At 42.5% G+C, this 21669-nt stretch overlaps 1 protein-coding gene across 1 annotated transcript in view; it reads left to right on the top strand.

Moving 5' to 3' along the window:
- RFX4 (regulatory factor X4) overlaps window positions 1-21669 on the top strand; it is a 162700-nt gene that overhangs the window by 55371 nt on the left and 85660 nt on the right. The window contains exons 3-4 of the mRNA XM_061204694.1: window positions 2743-2803; window positions 17145-17268. Coding sequence (XP_061060677.1) covers window positions 2743-2803; window positions 17145-17268 — 185 coding nt within the window. The remainder of the gene's footprint in view (window positions 1-2742; window positions 2804-17144; window positions 17269-21669) is intronic.

The following is a 21669-nucleotide window of genomic DNA, read 5'->3' as shown; positions in this document are numbered from 1 at the left end:
TATTGTTTCAGGTTTTACATTCAAGTCTTTAATTGGTTTTGAGTTAATTTTTGTGTATGGTGTAAGATAGTGGTCCAGTTTAATTGTTTTGCAAGTTGCTGTCCAGTTTTCCCAACACCATTTATTGAAGAGACTGTCCTTTCCCCATTGCATATTCTTGGCTCCTGTGTCATAAATTAATTGACTGTGTGTGTGGGTTTATTTCTGGGCTATTTTGTTCCATTGATCTATGTGTCTGTTTTTATGCCAGTATTTTACTCTTTTGATTACTGTAGCTTTGTAATATAGTTTGAAAACAGGCCTCCTTGCCTTCTTAAGTAGGATACACAAGTCAGAGAGATGGATATGGATATGCATAGAAATAATTATCCAGATGGCTAAACCATTTGACTGAAAGACAAATAATGGGGTACATAAGAACAGAGTTAGGATTAATGATTCCTGACTTGGAGGCTTCGAAGAGATGGTGTTGTATATTCTAAACTGGAAAGGATGACAAACATTTAGAAGTAACTCCAGGTTGACAAAGCAGCATGAACAGATGTTGAGCCCAATGATGTATTGGGACATTTTGTCCCTGAGAACATTTAGTGTTAGTGTTGTACCAGTTAACATGGTTTTGGAGGTAAGGAAGTGAATACCCAATGAAAAGAGGATTTGTTAACTCAGAAAATTGTATTATCTCATAAAGAGGCAGCAGTTTTTAGGGTTGGTTAATCAGAGGCACATCATGACATTCAGAATCCCCAGGTTTTCCCCCTTTTTCTCTTTGCCTTCCTTGGCATTGACTTTGTCCTCAGGCTGCTCTTTTCCCAGTTGAAAGTTTACTGCTTCACTCCAATTATCTACTCACAGCTGTGTTCAAAAGCAGGACAGGCCAGTGTGTCTCTTCTGTTTCTTCCCCTCCTCCCTCCTCCCTCCTCCTTCCTTCCTTCCTTCCTCCCTCCCTCCCTCCTTCCCTCCCTCCCTCCCTTCCTTCAGTTTTGGAGGCCAGAAATTCGACATCAAGGCCCTCATTCCTTTTTGTTAGGGAAAAATAACTTTCCCAGAAGCACCCAGAGGGCTCCTTCTTAATCTGATAGGCCACATCACCATGTCACATGCCCCACCTAATCCATCAGGGGCTAGATGACATAAAATTACTGTGATAGATTTAAATTAATCAACATTCATCTCTCTAGGAATAACCCTCCCTGAACACGTGGTCCCCTTTAAATTGGGATTCTATTAATAAGGAAGAAGGTGAGTATGTACAATTGTTGAATGAGCAACAACAATATCTTCACAGTTTTTATGAGCAGACATTTTAATCAGAATTATACCAATATTGATAAGCTTTCATCAAGAAAATATTTTCTGAGGGCAACTTTATTAAGCTACTTCATTTGCAGTATATTTTACTTTCTTCCACTTTCATTTTAGTTTTACTTAAATTATTTTCACAAGTACAAATTCTTTCCCATATAAATCTTATACCACAGATTTATTTCGTTGACTGTTTTACATGTTCTTATTAAATTTTGTTGATTATATTTGTAGGTTTTGACATTATTTTCTTTTGAGACTGTTATTTGTACCAGTTTTCTTGGGTCAGATTTTGTGGGTCAAGAAATTTTATTATTTTGTTATTTATTATTTCTTTTTGCTGCGCCATGCGGCTTGCAGGATCTTAGTTCCCCTACCAGGGATCAAACCTGCGCCCCTGAAGTGGAAGCGTGGAGTCCTAACCACTGGACCATCAGGGAATTCCCTAGAAATTTAATTTTATGTTGATTATTTCTATCAATAATCTTCATTAAGAATTGGATGCAACTAATTAAATCTATTTCTCAGTTAATTCATGATAAAACTGTGAGCAGTTCTTCTTAGGTATGCAAAGATTGATCTGTTGTTCAGATTGCTGTGTTGCAGAGGTCTGCAAACTAGAACCCCACAGACCAAACCTGGCCTGACACCTGTTTTCGTAGGGCTGTAAACTAAGAATGATTTTATAGATGGATATTTGTAATCTGTTGGATGAAAGGGAATGTGAGCTTTGAACCCCAATTAAGAAAAACGTTACCCGCTCCCCCAAATTAATTTCATTTTTAATTAATAGACCTGTATTACAAAAATTATAATCAACTAGTATTATTATATTTTGAATTTTGTCAATATGGAAATGGAATTTGTTTTCTCTCGTGTTATATAAATATTGCATAATATTTTTGATTTTGCCTCTTGGCTCCCAAATCCTAAAATATTTACTAACTGGCTCTTTACAGAAAAAGTTTGCCAACCCCTGTTCTATTGTATTGCTAACCTGATTCTTCTGAACACTTACACTCTCCCTTCCCTACACTAACTGTCTGTTCCATTGGAGTTACAAGGAACAGATAGTGTGCGAAGTCAGTGTGTTCTTAGGGTCAAAATCATCGTGTCAAATGTCCAGCTTCAGTTGCGAACATAGCACGTTGGGGGAGTGCAGTCATATTGTTCAGTGATGAAGAGAGATAGCTCTTCAAACTGTAATGTATTACGTCAAATAAAAATACAAATTGATATACGAGTTTTCCGTAAAAGTCAGTTTCTCCTTTTTCTCTTATTAAAGTGTGATAAATCTAACATGTTAGAAAAGCCAAAATATCATTGCTTTCAAAGCATCAACATTTGAGGGCAACGTAGTCTTGTGAGACTTGGGAGAGCTGAAAGGCCTTGTACGTTTTCCTACTGAAGTTCACTCCTTTTTCTTTCATTTAACAGATGAGGAAAAAGAAAATAATAGAGCATCCAAGCCCCACTCCACTCCTGCTACTCTGCAATGGTAAGTTCCATTCTGAGCAAGTTCTCTCTTGATGGGAAGCTCATATAACTATGTCTTCCTGCAGATAGGACAGCATATTACTTGGATATTTTGACATTGTCATAATAACTTGACATCCAATAGCCCATATGCAATCAGTTTAATTTGTAAGTATGCATAAAATACTCAACTTAGATATGGACAGGAGATTTGAATTTTCATATTTATTTTATTTGGGAGTAGATTTTTTTTTCCATCATCAAAACACTGGCAAGGACTGGATTCCACATGGATGTTATTAATTGATTTTAATAGAGTCTATTATTTTAATAAATAATGTTGCAGCCAATTATAGAAACAGGTCTGTTCACCCCTACCAATGAACTCTTAATAAATTAATAATTTATTGCAACTATACTACATTTATTTTAACATTAATACAAATTATCTACTTGAGTGGCTCTCCCTTTAATATTTGGAATTCCTTGACTTGATGTTATAGTTAATGATGTTGTTTAAGTGTTTGCACCCATGTTTTGTATTTACAGGTAAATTCTCCTCTAAGAGTTTTACTTAGAAATTATGTTGTAGCTTTGAACACCAAAGCTATTCTATACCTGAGACTCACCTCTCAGAAGAACTTGTCAGTTAAGGGCTATTACTACTCTAGTGCAGCCCAGCAAAGCTGAAGGAAGTAAGGAACAAAGGGGAAGGAGAGAGAAGTGGGGAGGGGAAAGGAATGAATCTACTGTGTGCCAGCCTGCATGCTAGGCACTTTGTATACATGCCTCATTTCATTCTCACAATTCTGTGAAGTTGGTATTGTTATGCCCATTTTACAGATGAGGAAAATAAAGCTTAGACAGTTAAATCATTTGCCTGAATATACACATAGCCATGAAGTGGCAGAGGCAGGAACCTGGCTGGGTCACTTTAATTGCAAAGCCTATGCTTTTGAAGAAAGGAAGAGAAAAATCAGGAAGGATGGAGAAGAGAGACTAGATCAGAAAAGGAAGCAGATTGGCTTTAATGAGCAAATCATATTAGATTCTTTTGACTAATCCACCCACAGGTGAGAGGAAAACAACATTGGGAGAAAGCACTCACAAATGTAACTCAATCTTCTCTAACAAGAGTCTGGGTAGTCAACTTGTTTTGCTACAAGGATAGCAGAGGTTGTTTTCAAGAGCTCCATTTCCAGCCTTTTGGCTTGTTTCCATCAATGTGTCCCTACATTCTTTTTCTCATTGCATTTGCTGCTTTTTGCTTTATTTAAAATTCTACTGTACTTCCCTGGTCAAATCTCTCCCTGCACCCTTCCCCCCCAAATTATGGTCACACAGATTCTCATAATGCTAGCACATTGAATGAGGCATCAACATAAAAGATTTTGGGAGTGAGAGTTTCTAGAAATGCTAGGAATCAACAGACGCTCTTGCTTTAATAACCTGAACATGTCGTACATTTCAGAATAAAAAATTTGAAAGGGACTAGAAGAAAATCACCTTGTTCATGTCTGTTTTTCTGTGATTCTCTGACATTTGCCTGGCAACAGCAAGGCTGTAGATAGTGTAATCTCTTAAATCAGACTGCCAGGAGTTAACTCCCAGCTCTGCTTTTCTAGCTGTGTGAACTTGGGCAAGGTCCTTCACCTCTCTGTGCCTCAGTCTACCTGTAAAATAGAGATGGCAGAAGTATTTACCTTATATCAGGGGTCCCCAACCCCCGGGCTGCGGACCGGTACTGGTCTGCAGCCTGTTAGGAACTGGGCCGCCCAGCAGGAGGTGAGCAGCAGGTGAAGCTTTACGTGCCGCTCCCATCGCTCACATTACCACCTGAACCATCGCCCTGCCGCCCGCCCGTCCATGCAAAAATTGTCTTCCATGAAACGGGTCCCTGGTGCCAAAAAGGTTGGGGACCACTGCCTTCTAGGGTAGTTACAAAGAGGAAGTGAGTTCGTATATACAGAGTGCTTGAACAGTGTCTGGTGTAGGGTGTGTGCTAGGTAAATCTTAGCAGCCATGGATCGCTCAGCAGACCTCTTCCTTCTGAGTCCCACAAGGACATCCCAGAATAGGGCTTCCCTCCTTCCTGACATATGCATTGTCAGTTCTCCTTCTACTGTACGTAATTCTATACAAAATATCGGTTTTTCTAAATAAAAGGTCACATAGATCACTCCGGAAGAAATTTCATCCTCCAATTCACAGAGTTAGGCAGTGGATTTGTTTTGATGAAAAAAGTCTGTTTTCAGAGTCACATCAGGTTTGAAAATGTATAAATTTTAGTATTATTATTATCAAAAGGCAACAAGTTGTTCAAACATCAAATTGTCCTCCAATTCCCTTTATATTATATTTTTAAGATAGAATTTTAGTTATTAACTAATTTAAGAAATGTTTACTGAGCACCTACTGTTTGCTAGGCCCTATTCTAGGCTTTGGGAATGCAGTGGTGGATAAGACAGACCAAGAATAGGGGCTGATGAGAGAAAAAGTTGGGTGATAATTTTAAAAATTATTATATTAATGATAAATAAATAAACAAGGAATGTATTAGATACGGATAAGTGCTGTGCGGAGAATTAGAATTGGCTGATGTGATCATATCTCAGAGGCTATTTTAGGTTGAATGGTGAGGGAAAGCTTCCCTTAGGAGGTGATATTTAAGTGGACATTTGTATGACAAGAAGTCCTCAGACACCATGACAATGTTAAAATCAGGGAGATGTTCTAGGCAGAGGGAACATTTCAGGTCAAGCTCTCCCAGAGGCAGACTCTGAGCAGAGCCGTGCCTACAGGTGGTTTATTAGGTAAGGCACCCAGTATTGACACCATAAGGGTACGAGGGGATGGGCAGAGGGGGTCTCGGGCTGCGAGGAGGCTACAGTAGAGGCTTCAGTGATCTCACAGGGAGTTCTGAAGCCAGGGTGGGCCTCAGAGCTGAATTGAGGCAATGGATCCAGGTTTTTATTCCCCCATCTTGCTCATCACTGCAGGTAGTTTGCCCCCAGGGAGGGGATATAACTTTGGTGGTTTTTTTTTTTTTAATTATTGGAGTATAATTGCTTTACAATGTTGTGTTAGTTTCTGCTGTACAGTGAAGTGAATCGGCTATATGTATACCCATATCCCCTCCCTCTTGGACCTCCCCCCCCCCGCCCCCATCCCACCCATCTAGGTCATCACAGAGCACCGAGCTGAGCTCCCTGTGCTACACCGCAGGTTCCCACTAGCTATCTGTTTTACATGTGGTAGTGCATTTATGTCAAACTTAATCTCCCAGTTCATCCCACCCTCCCCTTCCCGCCCTGTGAGGGGGCATAACTTTGGGCGAGGCAGTTCCCATCCTGCTGAGGACAGCTCCCCAGGAAGGATTCAGCCTCAGCAATCAACGTCTCAGCGGTGGGGAAGAACGCCTCAGTCCTGAAAGGTAACCAGGGCAAAGACCACAGTATCCGCCACTCTCTCCAGGCTGGAAGCAGGCTGGGCTTGTTCAAGGAACTGCAGAAGGTGGCCCGTGTGGTTGGAGCATAGCCAGCAAGGAAGACAGCAGTACAGATGAGGTGGGGGAAGGAGGCAGGGGAGTATGTAAATAGCAGGGAAGAAAAAGTAGGACATTTCTCTAAACTTAGGGATAGAGTCATGCTTAAAACCATGGTGGAGGACATGTGACATCCTATATCAAGTTCCACATGAGTAAACTTTTTTAGACTAGAGTTTAAGTATAAAAACTTTGTCTCTCAAAAGGAACTGGATGCACCCTCCACTCTACAAGGGAAAGTGATATAATTTATTACCATATGTCCCCTCTTTGCTCTGGCTGCCAGGGAGTTCAGAGCTAAATCTGATGTTTATATACTTTTTAATCTCTTTCCTTTGTCTAATTTTTTTCTTTTTGTGTTTATTTTGTTAGCTTTTTAGAAAAAGGCAAGGTGCAAATAAATTCAACAAATACACATTTACATTTAAATTTTATTTTATTTACACAAAATACATTTCCTTATTTTAAAACGAAAACATTACAGATAAGGTTAAAGTTCACCTCCTCCAGAGCAGTGCTGTTACCAGTGAGAAATATGTATGTGTGTGGGTGTTTGTGCATACATGCGTGTGTGTGTGTGTATATATATATATATATATTTTTTTTTTTTTACTGTCCCTTGCCTATGCATTTACATGCATAAGTACTGATAGAAGTTTCTGAATTGTGGTTTTTTATTTAGTATTTTCTCCTTTATAAAAAGAATACAGACATAGAACTCTAAAAATATTGTTCCACAACCTGTCACACTGTTTTGATCCACAGCTTGCTTTCTCTCCTTAGTCAAATATCCTGAAGCTATACCCAGATTCATCCCCAAAGAACAACCTCATTTTAACCGCTGCACAGAATTTCACGTAAGACAGCAGCAGACTTCAGTTCGCCATTTCCCTCTTTGACCGACATTTAGGTTGTGTCCAAATCTCATCTTTGCCTTTACACATAAAATCCCAAAGAACATCTTCATATGTCCCCTCACACACCTGCTGAAGTGTTTCTTCTGTATGGGTATCAGGCAGTGGAAGTGCTGGGCGCACAGAAAATGTTAACGGGATTGCAAAATTGCCCACTCTAATGGCCTTACCATTTTATATTCAGCCGAAGTATACAAAATGCTGTTTTTTAAAAAATAGGAACCTAGCTCCACAACACAGCATCTCATCCTCTGAGGCATCTATATCCTTCATGTTGTCCCCTCTCTCCAGGGGTAGCGGGCAGCCCCAGGAAAGGACCTTGGCCTCACCGCCAAGGTGGTAGCCACTGGCCTGATAGTGCCCAGTTCTCCCGGGACGCTTGGCTTGTTCCTGGAATTGGTTTAGGAGCTATTTGCCTCTCTGCCTTCCCCCACCTTGCCGAGAGCCCCTCCCCATCACCCCAGAGACCATCCCCACTCTAAGAACAAATAATACAACAGCCAAGCAGCCGAAAATAAGCAGGGCCACATGACCTGGAGGCAGTTCCCAGCAGAAAACAGGCAAATATTGTCAAATGCCTTCCGCCAAACACTTTCCAGCATCCTTGGTCATGAGGTTAGTAAAGCCCAACTCACTGGGGATGGTGAGCCCTGCTGGAATCCTGGCCACACAATAACCTCTATTCACAAAGAGGATTTCGGCAGGGAAAGCAGCCTGTCTGCTGTCCTGGCCTACTCGCTGCCAGCACGTGTCCACCTCCACTGCCGCGCCCTCTCACACACCTCTCTTGTTGCCAGTGTCACTCTGAGCTCCTGTGTGCCATCAGCGGGGAGACACTTCCCTGTCTGCAGTTTCCAGGGAGAGGGAGGCCCTTCCCCAAAGGAAGAGGATTGAAGACCAAATTGTCACTTTCGTGGGAGACATTTTCCTTTCTTTTGAAAAAATAAAAATGAGGCTTGGGTGATTGCTAGGCTTTCAATATTTCAAATCAATATGAAACAAAATAAATTCGGTGTTTCTCTTTAAAATGTTCTCGGAGGCCAGAGATAGAAAATTGGGCTGGGTACTGTGCCAAAGAAGTACGGTGACGTTTTAGACCCGGCCACAGCTGCTAGACCAGACCCACGGGATGTCACCAATACCTGACGTTGTGCACCCATTTCTGATTTAATTCTTTATTCAATGGTGGCATAACCTTATTTGCTCTCATAGTATGAGTTAGTCCACCTCATTCCAGAAAGGGAGGCTAAACATTTTTAGCTCTGAATGTGACCAGAAGTGACATATAGTGCCAATAGGTGTGACTGTGTCCCGCTAGAAGTCCTCAGCCAGAGATGGAGAAAGGTAGCTTAAGCAGGACAACATGAAGGGTGTAAATGTCTCAGAGAATGAGATGCTATGTTGTAGAGCTAGGTTCTTATTTTTAGAAAATATTTTGTGCTGTGAGTGAAGGTATAAAATGGTAAAGCCATTTGAATGGGCAATTTTGCATACCATTAACATTTTAATATGTGCATCCACTCCTGGATACTGACATGGAGAAACACTCTCCCAGGTGTGCAGGGGGACACATATGAAGATGTTCTTTGCAGCCCTATTTGTAACGGTGAAGTGGAGATGAGTAGAGGCAGGGAAGAGATGGAAAGGGAAGATTGAAGGGGGTGGTTTATGGTAGAGGATGGTGCCAAAATCCCCTCCGCTGCCATTCGGGGCCACCAGCGCTCTGGCTGCCAACCTCTAGCCTAGGCCCCGACAGGTGGGTTAGCAGCAGCACAGAACTTGTGACACTCTGCTACTATACTGCCTAGTTTTTGTCAAAAAAAAAAAAAAGAAAAGGATTAATCAAAAAGTGAACAGAGGGATGCCAGAAGCTGGCTAATCCCAGGCCTTTCTGGAACACCAATTTGGTAGTTTGTAGGCAAAGCACAAGATTTGGATTAGATTACTCTAGATTCTGGTCCAGTTGAGTCATTACAATGGCAGAAATAAATCCCTGATTCAGTCCATGGCTGAGCAGGGACCAAACTTACAGGCTGAGCCAGTACCCCTGGTGTGCCAGGCTTACCCCAGCTCATGTTGCTGGCTGAGCTCACTGGATCTCACGAAAACTGGGTAGCGGAGGCAGGATTATTACGCCCATTGGAAGAGGAGGAAAAGCAGGCAGGCACCTCAACACAGCAGATGGTCTCAGTCTCACTCCACCCACGTGGGGGAAATGCCTGACTCCTCAGAAGACCCTCAACCAAGGGGAGGCGGGGCCAGCGAGGTCCTAGGAGAAACACCAGGGACCCACCTGAACTCGTGTTTGTCTACCCAGCAGCAAATTGTGGGCTTAATTGTTGCAGTTTAATAAAATAGATTGGGTGTTTTTTGTTTACTTGTTTTGGCCTTCTGTAGAATCCGAGCCCACATGAGACAAATGCCACCATTTTGTACTTATTTATCATCTGGTGGTGTTCTCTCCTTGGTTCCCATCTTCCTTCTGAGAAACTGTCGGCTTCCTAAAGGCAGTGATGGGGATTGCGTCTTCTCGTTCACTGCTGTATTCTGCGGTGCCTGGCGCATAGTAGGTGCTCAATAGGTAATGCTGACTCACTGAGCACATGGGTGTCAGTCCCTAGCACAGAGTGAGAGCTTTAGAAGCATCGTCCCTGAGTTCATACTCCAAGGCAGGCTTTTCCCAGCCAGGTAGTTTGGGGCAAGTCACTTAGCCTCCCCAACCCTCCATTTCTTCCTCCATGTCGTGGAGATAAAGTTACCCATTTGTGGGAGTAGTGATAGCAAATATGAACATCTCTGGCAGAAGAGTAGGCACTTGAAAATATAAATCAGGTCTGTTAATATAAACAGGCTTTTCCTTTAACCCCCCAGGTGTTAGGATTTTTTTTAAACTTTTTTTTGATCTGTGCAAAAGCCTGCTTTCCTTCCTTGCCCAGAGCCCTCACCCCGGCGCCTCCTTCCTTCCACAGTGTTACTGACCGTGTTCAGGTCACAGTGCTAGGAACTATGCTGGCATAAATAGAAGTGTGGTTTGGTCCCTGCCTTGAAAGGACTTTCAGTCTAAGGTGTGAAGTGTTACCTGAATATTCTGCACTAGTATAGAATGATACTGATAGTTACCCTCCGTTGAGTGATGTGCATATGCCAGCTGGAGGGCTGAGGGCTGTGCCTGGATTCTTGTTTAACCCTCACAGCAGGCTTGGGAGATGGGTGTTGGGTATCGTTTCCCTCATTTTACAGATGAAGGAAGCAAGAGTCTGAGAGCTCAGGTAACATACCTGAGGCCGTAGTGCTTGCAAGTGGTGGAGGAGGACTCAGACTCAGTGATCCCTGACTGTAAAGCCGCTGTCTCTCAGTGAAGCTGTTAGGAAGAGCTGTAGAAATCCCCAGGAGGCGGTGAGAGCTTTAGGAGCAGCAGGTGTGTCTGTTCAATCAAGGTGTTTTCCTCTACAGACATAACTCAGCACTCTCTACGTGTTATCAAATGAATGAATATGTGAATTTGTCAAGGAAGAAATGATTAAGGAGTGATCAGCAGTTGGGGCTGGGTGGAAATTAAGCATAGTTTTGTGGAAGAGAAATTTGAGCTGAGCCTTGAAGGGTGAGGCCCAGCAGAGGGGGTCCCCTCCCATGGTGGGAAGGCCAGGGTACATGTACCGTAGCGGAGAACGTGGCAAGATATGTTTGAGGAATAGCAGACAGTCCCGCCGGCTGGAGAGAAGTGTATGTGTAGGGGAGTGAGGCCAGAGAAGCCTGGAGAAGGAGAAGTAGTCAGGGTCAGAGAGATAGGGGGCCTTGGGTGCCAAGGTAAGGAATTTGAACTTCTGTGAGAGGCAGAGGGGAGCCACTGAAGGGTTTAGACTATTGTCTGGCTCTGATTGTTTGGCCAAATTTTTTTTTCTCACATATTTTGCAGTCTCAGATCTCTCTGATAACCTCAGTAATAAATTATGATGTTTAGCAAGTTAAAAAAAAAAAAATCCTGTTTTCTTTTCTTTGGGTAAAATAGAAGAAAAAAGTTTCTGTCCCAGACATGTCTACAAGGACTCGAGAAGTGGAGGCTGGACTGAAAGCCCATGTGAACATATAAGAAAACATAAGTTTAAAATGAGAGCAGAGGGAGAGATTATGCTACGTGCTGAGACATCTTCTGTTCACTGTAAAGCGCTAATACGAAGCTTCCACCATGTGCCCCCGGATGCTGCATGCTGAAACCTTGTGAGGAGGTCTTTTAAAGATGTATACTGCAGATAATGACTCATGTTGGCTAGTGGACCGAGGTCATTATCTCTCCATAATAGGATAGGCTCAATTCAAATATGATCAAGTTGTTAAATAGAAGATCGGAAAATGGAAGACGTGGAGAATGTTTTTGTGATCATTAAAATAAAATATCCAGGTATAATGGAGTATTGTTCACCATGTCAGACTAATGATGTCCTGTAAAAGTGAGGAGGAAAAGGGGAAATTTCATCAGATATGAAGAGAAATAATTAACTGCCTTTCTGCCATGCCTTGGTCAGGAAGCTGGCATTTCAATTAGCAACTTCGGTACGTGCACGGACCCTCTGGAGTTTGTAAGAAGGTTTGGGGGAAAGGTGTCATGATGCTATTCCTGTAGAAACTCATCAAGCATCAAAGCTGCCCTTAACTCCAATTACGTGTCTTCACTCATAGAGCTTATTAAAATGCTTCATAGTCATAAGCCACCTAGATACCTTGAGGCAAAGAAGCTCCAGTAAGAGAAACAAAACGTGGATAAGAATATAGTTATTTAGAAGGCTCTGGCTTTTGGCAGGTAACTGCTTAATTAGCTCAGCCTGTGTGAGCTGTGACTTACACCCATATGATTCAAATGTTGATAGTTTGTTGCAGCTATGGATTCATTTAATGGGATGTATTTTAAACTTGATCTTGTATTTAATCCTGATTTCTTGACCAGATTTAGTGAGCAAACAAACCATACAAACAACAAATAGAAACTGAGGCACAGGGGGCTTAAGTAAAGTAACCAATGAGGGGAGGAGCCAGGAATTTATCTGGGAACCCATGCCCTTTAGCACAATATTTGGAAGCATTATTCCCGCCCCCCCCATAACTCACCTCGTCAGCTTTTCTTAATCATGGCGATGGAGCCCCCTTTCACCCATTCAACCCAGTTATGAACTTGAGGGCTTCCTTGGTTGCTCCCACCCTCCTCACATCTGGCAGCATGAGACCCACACCCTAGGTGTTATCTCTGCCCTGACAGCCACTCCTTCAATCCATGCTCCATCATTTCCTGCCCTGACTATTAACGTGGCTCCAAACCGATCTCATTTGTTCGTTCATTCACTCATTCATTCTACAAGTACTGCCTAGTCAGCCACTACGTGCCAGTCTTCACTAGTGCTCCTTGCCCACTCACCGGAGAGGTGCCAAGGTGACCTTTCCAGAGAATAAATTGGATCCTGGCACTCCTATGCTTTAAAAACTTAACCGGCTCCCTGTAATTTAAAGAATCATATGCTTTTTATAAGATGAATTCTGAATGGTTTGAAATGCATGTTTGTTGAATGTGTCCATGGATTTTTCTGGCCAAAATTAATTTTAGAAAATCATTAGTAAATATAAGCAAAAAGCACACAGCTGGTTATGCACAAAGTTCCAGCTTCCCAGATTGTTCTTGTCTATGTATTAAACTGGAAAATATCCCACAACACAGTAGCCTAAAGAGTTGAAGTTAAGCTTTCTAAGGAAATTGCTTAGTGGCACTCTCAGTCGTCTAAGAGGAAACCTATGAGTCTTGGGGTTTTTTTTGTTTTTTTTTTTTAAACGTTCTTTTAGTCTCAATCCATTGCTGGCAAATACAACATATTAAACTTTAAATTAATGCTAGTTACTGTTGTTGATTACATTCTAAAATTGATGTATAGTTGATTGACAATGTTGTGTTAGTTTCTGGTGTACAGCAAAGTGATTCAGTTACATATATATTAGTTTTCACATTTTTTCATTATGATTTGTTACAGGATATTGAATATAGTTCCCTGTGCTATACAGTAGGACCTTCTTCTTTATCTATTTTATGTATAGTAGTTGGCATCTGCTAATCCCAAACTCTTAATTTATCCGTCCCTCACCCCCTTACCCCTTTGGTTAACCATAAGTTTTCTATGTCTGTGAGTCTGTTTCTGTTTTGTAAATAAGTTAATTTGTATCATATTTTAGATTCCACATATAAGTGGTATCATATTGTATTTGTCTTTCTCTTTCTAACTTACTTCACTTAGTATGATAATCTCTAGGTCCATCTATGTTGCTGAAAATGGCATTATTTCATTCCTTTGTATGGCTGAGCAGTATTCCATTGTATTTGATTACATTATTATTATTTCTACAGCATCCTGGAAACACTCGGGTCTTCCTGTCTCTGAATATTTTTTTCAATCCTGTCTGAGTAACACTCCATTGCCTTCTGAAAATAAGACTTTCATAGTAACTCTTCAACTCTGGAGGTTGCTAAACTCTTAGGCCAAGCCATGTTCTCTTATGCGGCATGCCCCTCCCCCATGGTTCTTTCCTTTTAGATACTCCTTTACAAGCCCTATTCTCCACTCAGACCAGTGTCTCCAAAGCTCGAGCCATGTTTGTCTCTTAGCCTTGCTGTTCTCCTTGCCTGGAACCCCCTCCATCTCCCATGACAGAGTACCACAGTGGTTCACAGTGAGACAAACTCTCCCATTTACCAGCTGCATGACCATGGGCAAACTGAGGCTCTCTGTGCCTCAGTTTCCTCATCTAAAATATGGGCATCATATGGTTATTGTGAGATAATGTATACCCCGTGCCTGGCACCTAGTAAGAGCTCAACAGATGCTAGCTGTTGTTGTTGTTACAAAGTTCTAATTTCAGTTCATCATGAAACCTTAATCATCTGTTCCCATCTACACAGTAATCTCTCTGTCTTCCCACATTCCTCTGCACCTGTGGATGGGAGTTTGTAGTATTTAAATATTCTTATTTCTGTGCATTATTCTCCCCACAATAAACTGCAAAGTGAACTAGGGCATAGATTGTGTCTTATGTCAACACAAGAGCCTACAGGAGGCAGACAAGGAACAGAAAATAGATTGGGTGTAAGAAAAATAGGAGTGAGGACTCTGGCCAACCCGAGGGCACATGTAACTCTGGCCAATTGTCACGCGGGAATATGGGCCCAGTGTTGCCAGATCTCAGCCTTTTCAAAAGAAGCCAGAAATCCAGATTCTTATGTGAAATGTCCTGAATTTTAAAAGTTGGGCCAACACTGTTCAGGCCAAACAAAGAATGTTTGTGAGACCCCATCTTGTGAAAGCCGCATTTTTCAGATCACCCCCACGAGTTTGTGCATAAGCTGGTTATTTGGACCTTTGAACTCACTTTTATAGGGAAACAATACTGTGAATGGCATTTAGGGGTCCAGGCTAAACTAGAAGGCTGATCCCCATTCACACCAGCCCCAAGGCTTAGGATAGTCCTAAGAAACCTAATCTCTATGTGAAACGATTTTCCCACAGGGAAATACATTTAGAGTTCCAATGTATGATGTTGGGGACACATAGAATGTAAGCCCTCTCAGGACAGGGCCTTTGTTTTGTTCACCACTGTTTCCTTAAAGTCTAGAACACTGCCTGGCACTCAATAAATATTTGTTGAATTGAAGATTACCTGTGTCTTTATCCACCTGTCCACCATTAATCTGTTCTCCACGCGCAAACAAGGGCTACCTTGCACACCGTGGTATCCCCAGCACCTGTTGGGTGATAAGAGATCAGTAAATATTTGTTGAATGAATATATGACTGACACAATCTATCCATCAAACATTTACTGAGCACCTGCTGTGTGCTACGGAGTCTGTTGGACTTTAAAAATGCAGAAGTGAATCAGACACCACCCCAGCCTCAAGGAATTAGGTTGCCTAGAAGGGATTGCATAAACTATTTCCTGGAACGCTTATAAAAATTGTCAGGCGTTACTCAGTGTTCCCCTTCCCAGAAGAGGGGGGAGTGGGTGAGACTACCTGGGATGGCTCAGCACAGGCATCTTCCTTTATCCGAGCATTCCTCGGGTTGTTTGGTCCTCTGCGTCATCCGTGGGGTTTGGATATGAAATGATTGAACTGATTTTCTTTCAACCACATGTTGCAATGAGCCGAATGAGCACTGCCCTTTCAAGTGGGCACCTCGGGAGGCCGTGTCCTCATTCCACTTCAGTTACAACAGCGCTGGACCACTTCTTTGGCAAGTGCCCTCAGAGAAAGTTAGAAGCCACTTGAGGACATTGATTTCATTGTTTTAGCATCATGCCTTATTTTTGAACCCCTAGAAAAACAGTTGGGAGAAAAGGGTTATTCCAGTCACTTTAGCCCTCAAACTTGGTTCCAAATGACTTGGGGTTGTTTCCTAAAATCCAATTCACAATCAGAGGAGAAATATTTTCTATTGGTGAGTTTATTGAACAGTGTGTGCCCCACACTCTGAAGGCAGCGGGGCCCAAAGAGAAGTCCCCAAACTGTCACATGCCCCAGCAGTTTTGTTGGAAGAGATGTTTAACCTTCCAAAGTGTCCATGACAAAGGAGCCTGATTCTTTTGGATGCCTACATTCTTTTCTTTTTAACAGTGAAAACTTTTATATTTAGAATTAGCCAGCTGGACTCAGTGTAGATGATCCCAACTTTGTTGGCAACATCCAAAGCCTCATAGTCAGGAGCCAGTCAAACATATGCCTTCTTCTCTCCATCAGGCCTGATCAGGGTGTTGACCTTAGCCATGTCAATGTCATAGAGCTTCTCCACAGTCCGTTTAATTTGGTGCTTGTTGGTCTTGACATCCACAATGAACACCAGTGTGTTGTTTGTTGTCTTCTGTTTTCTTCACGGCTGACATGGTGGTGAGGGGGAACTTGATGACTGGATGTCTACATTCTGGTGTTTGGGTTAAAGAGGGAAAAAAAAAAAACTGTATCTAGTTTACTTCTATGTTCCCAGTATCTAGCACAAATTCTGGACATCTGAGTGCCCAAAAATGTTTTGTGGAGCAGAAAAGTGGATGGTAATGAGGTCTAACACCTACTAAGCTCTCACCATGTGCCAGGCCCCAAGCTGATGCATGTCACACGTTACATCTGATTGTCATGACAACCTTGAGAGGCGGTTACAGTCAGTACCCTCAAAAGGAAACTGAGGGCTGAGGTTTAGTAACTTACCCGAGGTCACCAAGCCAGCAAGTCATAAGGCTGGGATTTGAACCCAGATGGAAAAGTTCCTACCCTGAAACCCTAACCTTTAGTCATTAAGAAGGTAATGGGTGTAGAATCATATAATCCCAGTACAGCAGGGAAGGTGAGCCTAAAGGAAGCAAGCAGTTCAGCTCCCTGCTGTGGTCATATAACCTCCCTCAGTCAGTGGGTCAGTGGCTGTCTAGCTGTCCAGCCGGTGCTGGGGCATTTGTTTTCCCAGGCTGTCTCACTCTGCTGCTCTTGTTAGCCAAGAAGCCCCAAGATTTTAACACCTATCAGGAATGGCTACACAGTGGGTAGCTTGGCTGAGGGGGGCACCTGCAATATCCTCTATCATTTTTTGGAGTTTGGGGGAATCTGATTCACCCAGAATGTGGTCAGGCCAATGACAACACAGAGGAAAGGGACTGGGAATTTGGGCTGGAAAAGTGACCTGAGGTCATACCCAAAGGGACCAGGGGTCTGATCCTGCTAACCTGCTAACTCCGTTCCTGGCCTTAGGCAGATTGTTTTGTCTTCGTGGGCCTTGGTTTCCCCATCTGTAAGAAAAGAGTGATTTCTCAGGTCTGCCCAGCTCTGGAGGAGGACTAGAAAGAACAGATCCTTCTTTCTTGGGTTTGTTCATTGGGCGTTTATTTCCCCAGGCTGGAGGAGAACTATGAGATTGCAGAAGGGGTCTGCATCCCTCGCAGTGCCCTCTACATGCATTACCTGGATTTCTGCGAGAAGAATGACACCCAGCCCGTCAATGCTGCCAGCTTTGGAAAGGTGAGTCCAACTTCACCAGGCTTTTTCCTTTTCTTCCCCACTTCTAAGTAATTTATGCACAGTTCCTAATCATGTTTTAAATCATTTAATTTTTTTTTTTAGGTTACCAAAGTAAATACTTTGGTTACTTTGCTGTAAAAATTTCAAACAATTGTTAACAGAGTAATACCAAACCAAATACCAAAACAGAGTAATACCAAAGTATTAAAAATTTCAAATAATTCAGACATGTTGTAAAGTAAAAGTGAATGTCTACCTTGAATTTCCTCGGTACTTAATTTGCAGACAGTAACTTCTTTTCTCTGAGCGGCAAATATTGAACTCGCAGGTGTGTTATGTGTATGTCAGTGAGCCTGGGACAGGCAAACTGCTTGGCTTAGTAATGTGAGAGCCTTAGAGAAACTGGGAAGTGGCCTTGTATCATAGCTTGGAGGTCTGGGAGTCCTCAGCTGGGAGTGGTACTGTTTGTAATATCACTGCAGGCCTGACTGTTCTCTATCCACTTATGATAAAAATACATCCCGCACTCAGGGCTCTCTCTATAAAAAATCATTACCATTGGTCATTCATATTCAGCTGGCCAAGGAAGGCTATTGGAACTCTATTTAAGACTCATCATGTGTTTATTTGATAAAGACCTAGATTTTTTTACACCCCAAAAATATTCAATTTAATTTGAGTCAATACATCTAAACTCCTTCTCCTTTTATTAGCTTCTTTTTCCTGTGTGTAACTATTTTTCCACATCGGCGAATAAAAAATAGGCAAGCTTGTCCTGCACCACTATTCCCTACCAGTTTTCTGAGTGCAAGCGTAACAAGGACTGAAATGGCAGGAAGGGGTCAATGTTTCAGAAATTCACTTTTCAGATCCTCAACAGATAAATCATCAGCAAGAAAAAACAAAGGGCAATGTTAGGCCTGAGCTAACCACCCCGGAGAGTCTGAAACTGAGTGGCTGAGAATTGGCTCCACTCAGTAAATGGGAAGATGCTCTGTGGTGACTTAGGAAGGGAAAAATGCTTGTGTGATGGGTTAATGTTCCTTCTCCAAAGTGAAAAGAAGTTTTTAAAAAATCAGTGGCGAAACCACCTTTGCTGTTTCATTCGTTCATTTCTTCAGCCGGGCAGTGTTGGCTGAGACTGGCTGTGTGGCATGCACTGTGTCAGGCAGTGGAGACTCAGAGGGATCCCGGTATGGGTCCTGCTGTGGAGGGGCTCCCAGTCTAGAGAGGGGCACTGAGAGCCTCTCAGCAGTGGGAGAAGGAAGAGCACAGCAGGAATGTATCCCTGTCCTGTGTCTGGGGTCCTGGAACACTCTCTTGCATCTACACGCTCCCTCCCAGAGGCCGAAATGGAGAGTCAGGTTGGGTGAACCAAAAGACCAAGAATCCTAGCTCTCCTGGACTTATCACTTAACCTCTCTGAGACTTAGTCCTCTCAGCTGTGAAATGGGAATTAACCCCTGCCTTCTTCCTGGGATGTTGCAAGATTCACTTGAGAGGGTGGCGGGCTGCTGTAGGGTACTGTGCACTCAGTCATCTGGTTGCTCAGATATTTAGTAACACCTACCACGTGCCATTACAACTGTTATTATGAATTTTCCATGAGATGCTTGTGCACAGATACAAATAGCCATTTGTTAGCTTAGATTCTGAAACAAAAACAAAAACAAAAACAAAAAACAAAAAAATTCAGCATTTCTAGAAACTCCAATTTGCCTGTGTAAGGACCTTCTATTCCTTTTTCTCTCAAATTCTTTTGTAACCCTGTTGTCAGCTCAGGGTTTCCTTGACCTTGTGATCTAGGTAAAATCGATTTAACTCTTCCTCTCCTGCCAGCATCCCAGTTCCATTCCTATTTCAAGTCTCAAATCTGCTCCCAAGGTTTCAGCAAGTCCCAGGGTGTTTGCATCCTCAGGGTCACCTTGACTTGGGACTCCTCTTTCTGCATATACCCCCTCTCTCCACACCTGTGCTATTCAGTACAGTAGCCTCTGGCCACACACAGTTGTTTAACTTAAACAAAATTAAAATTCAGTTCCTCAGTCACACTAGCCATACTTCAGATGCTCAGTAGCCACATGTAACTAGAGGCTACCATATTGGACAGTGCAAATAAAACATTTCCATCTCCACAGACAGTTCTATTGGACAGCCCTGTTCTGTACCATCACGAGCTAGGGATGAAACTCAGGGTCCTCTTTGCTTTGCATAAGGCAGTCCACAGAAAGCGTCCGTGTAGACTAAAGCGTCCTAGTAGACTGAAGTGTGCAGCAGTGGTTTACGTCCCAAACACTGTCCCATGGAGCAGACGTCCCCATCTCCAAACGCGCCCTGGTGCTCCTCCTGCCAGTGCCCCACAGCTGGTCCCCGCCCTCTCTGCTCGGCTGCCTCTCCCGTCCTCCTCTGCCACCTCCTCCTGCTCCCTTCACTCTCCCTCTCCTTCCTTCTTGGGACAAGCTCCACCAAATCTCCTCTGTTCTCTAGTCCTCGCTTCCTGCTGACATCTATGCCCACAAGTCTCATTTAATCCAAATGGCTTTTCAGAATATTTTCCCAAATAATAAGTTTCCTCTCTAAGAAGAATTACAGTGCCAGGTGCTTCCAAAATAGTCATTGAAAAAGGCATCCAAGGGTAAGCTGGGACGAAGTGAGAGAGTGGCATGGACTTATATACACTACCAAATGTAAAATAGATAGCTAGTGGGAAGCAGCTGCATAGCACAGGGAGATCAGCTCGGTGCTTTGTGACCACCTAGAGGGGTGGGATAGGGAGGGTGGGAGGGAGACGCAAGAGGGAGGAGATATGGGGATATATGTATATGTATAACTGATTCACTTTGTTATAAAGCAGAAACTAACACACCATTGTAAAGCAATGATACTCCAATAAAGATGTTTAAAAAAAAAAAAAAAAAGCATCCAAACTCCGTCTTATCTTCAGTCCCAAAGCAAGGAGTTACTCTAATGGAAATAAAAACACAAATGCAAAATCTCTCTGCAGCTGCCTTGCCATCGATTTCAAGTGCACTGGAAATTGGGGCTGTCCTTCCAGCCACGGAGGACAGAAGGTACCTGCTGAGGGTTTTCGCATTGAGCTTGTTGAATTGAAATCCCAGACACATTTTTCCCTTCCTGAGGGCTCCCAGCACGCTGCAGCTGCCATCTCCTTGAGAGAAAGGGACTAGTTCTGTAAAACCTTGGAGTGTAATTGTGGACAGTCTTCCTTTGAGCCGATCCGTCCAAACTTATGATTCATCTCTGAACTTTTAACTCAGAGCAGGCAAAGTTCACTATTTCAGCTTCGGTTTTAGAGAAAAATTAGATTGGTGGTCGTCTTCCCAACTGGCTTGCAAGTGGGCTGAGGTGAAACAGACATCAGTGGTAAAGCTGTCCCCATGTCGCCTGGCTGGGATCCTGTTCTTGATAAAGTGGATGGCAGCGATTGCTTTGCTGCAAGTAAGATCTGAAATAAAAATCCCCTCTCCAACACCGCGGCCAAGCTCCAAAAGCAGTGGCTTCCAGTAATGTTGTATTGACTTTGGGTCATGGAATTAATTTCGGAATTGCAGAGCATGCTGAGGCCGCTAGCTGAACTAACTTCTTGTGCCTGCTTTTGCTGTTGGCTGGGGTGATGAAAGGTCACCCAACTTGGAGTCACTTAACTTTTCTGAGCTCCCATTTCCTTACCTTTAGATGGGAAGTATCCCAAATTACTCTAGGGATAAAATGAGACAGTGCTTATGATAATGTTTTTTAAAACTGTAAAGTTCTCTATCAATGGAAGAAATCACTATTTTCTAAAATTGGCTCCATTCCATTCTAACTCCTCTATCTTCTTACCATACTTTATTTTTCTTTATAGCACTTAATGCTGTCTGAACTACTATATATATATGATGTTACTAATATATATGTATAGTTATCTATATATGGTAGTATTATCTATATATTTTATTACATATAATATATAATTATTAATGCATATAACTAATAAATATGTAACATATATATCTTTTAGTTGCTTGTGTTTTGTCCGTCTCTTTCTCTAGAATGGAAGCTCCATGAGGACCTTTTTGTTCACTATGCATCCCTAGCCCCCAGAATAGTGCCTGGCACATATAGATCTTCAGATATTTGAAGATTGAATGATTTATATTATTGCTGTTTGCTAAGAACACCATGAATCATTTGACATATGGCAATTTGTTTAAGCGTTATGGTCACCATATGAAATTGGCATTGTATCTACTTTCCATTAGTCCATTTGCTGAGTAGGGATGAACTTGTTGAGGTACCAGTGGAAACTGGTTGTATTTTCACTTACTTTAAAGAGCTGCCTTCAGAGTCCTCTGTCCGTCCTTCCTGCTCTGCCCTCTGACAACATCGCAGGGCAATCCC

This window comes from Eubalaena glacialis, chromosome 11 (assembly GCF_028564815.1).
Source record: "Eubalaena glacialis isolate mEubGla1 chromosome 11, mEubGla1.1.hap2.+ XY, whole genome shotgun sequence".
Lineage (NCBI taxonomy): Eukaryota > Metazoa > Chordata > Mammalia > Artiodactyla > Balaenidae > Eubalaena > Eubalaena glacialis.
Note: the sequence above shows the minus strand (reverse complement) of the source record. Positions and strands in the feature narration are given on the sequence as shown.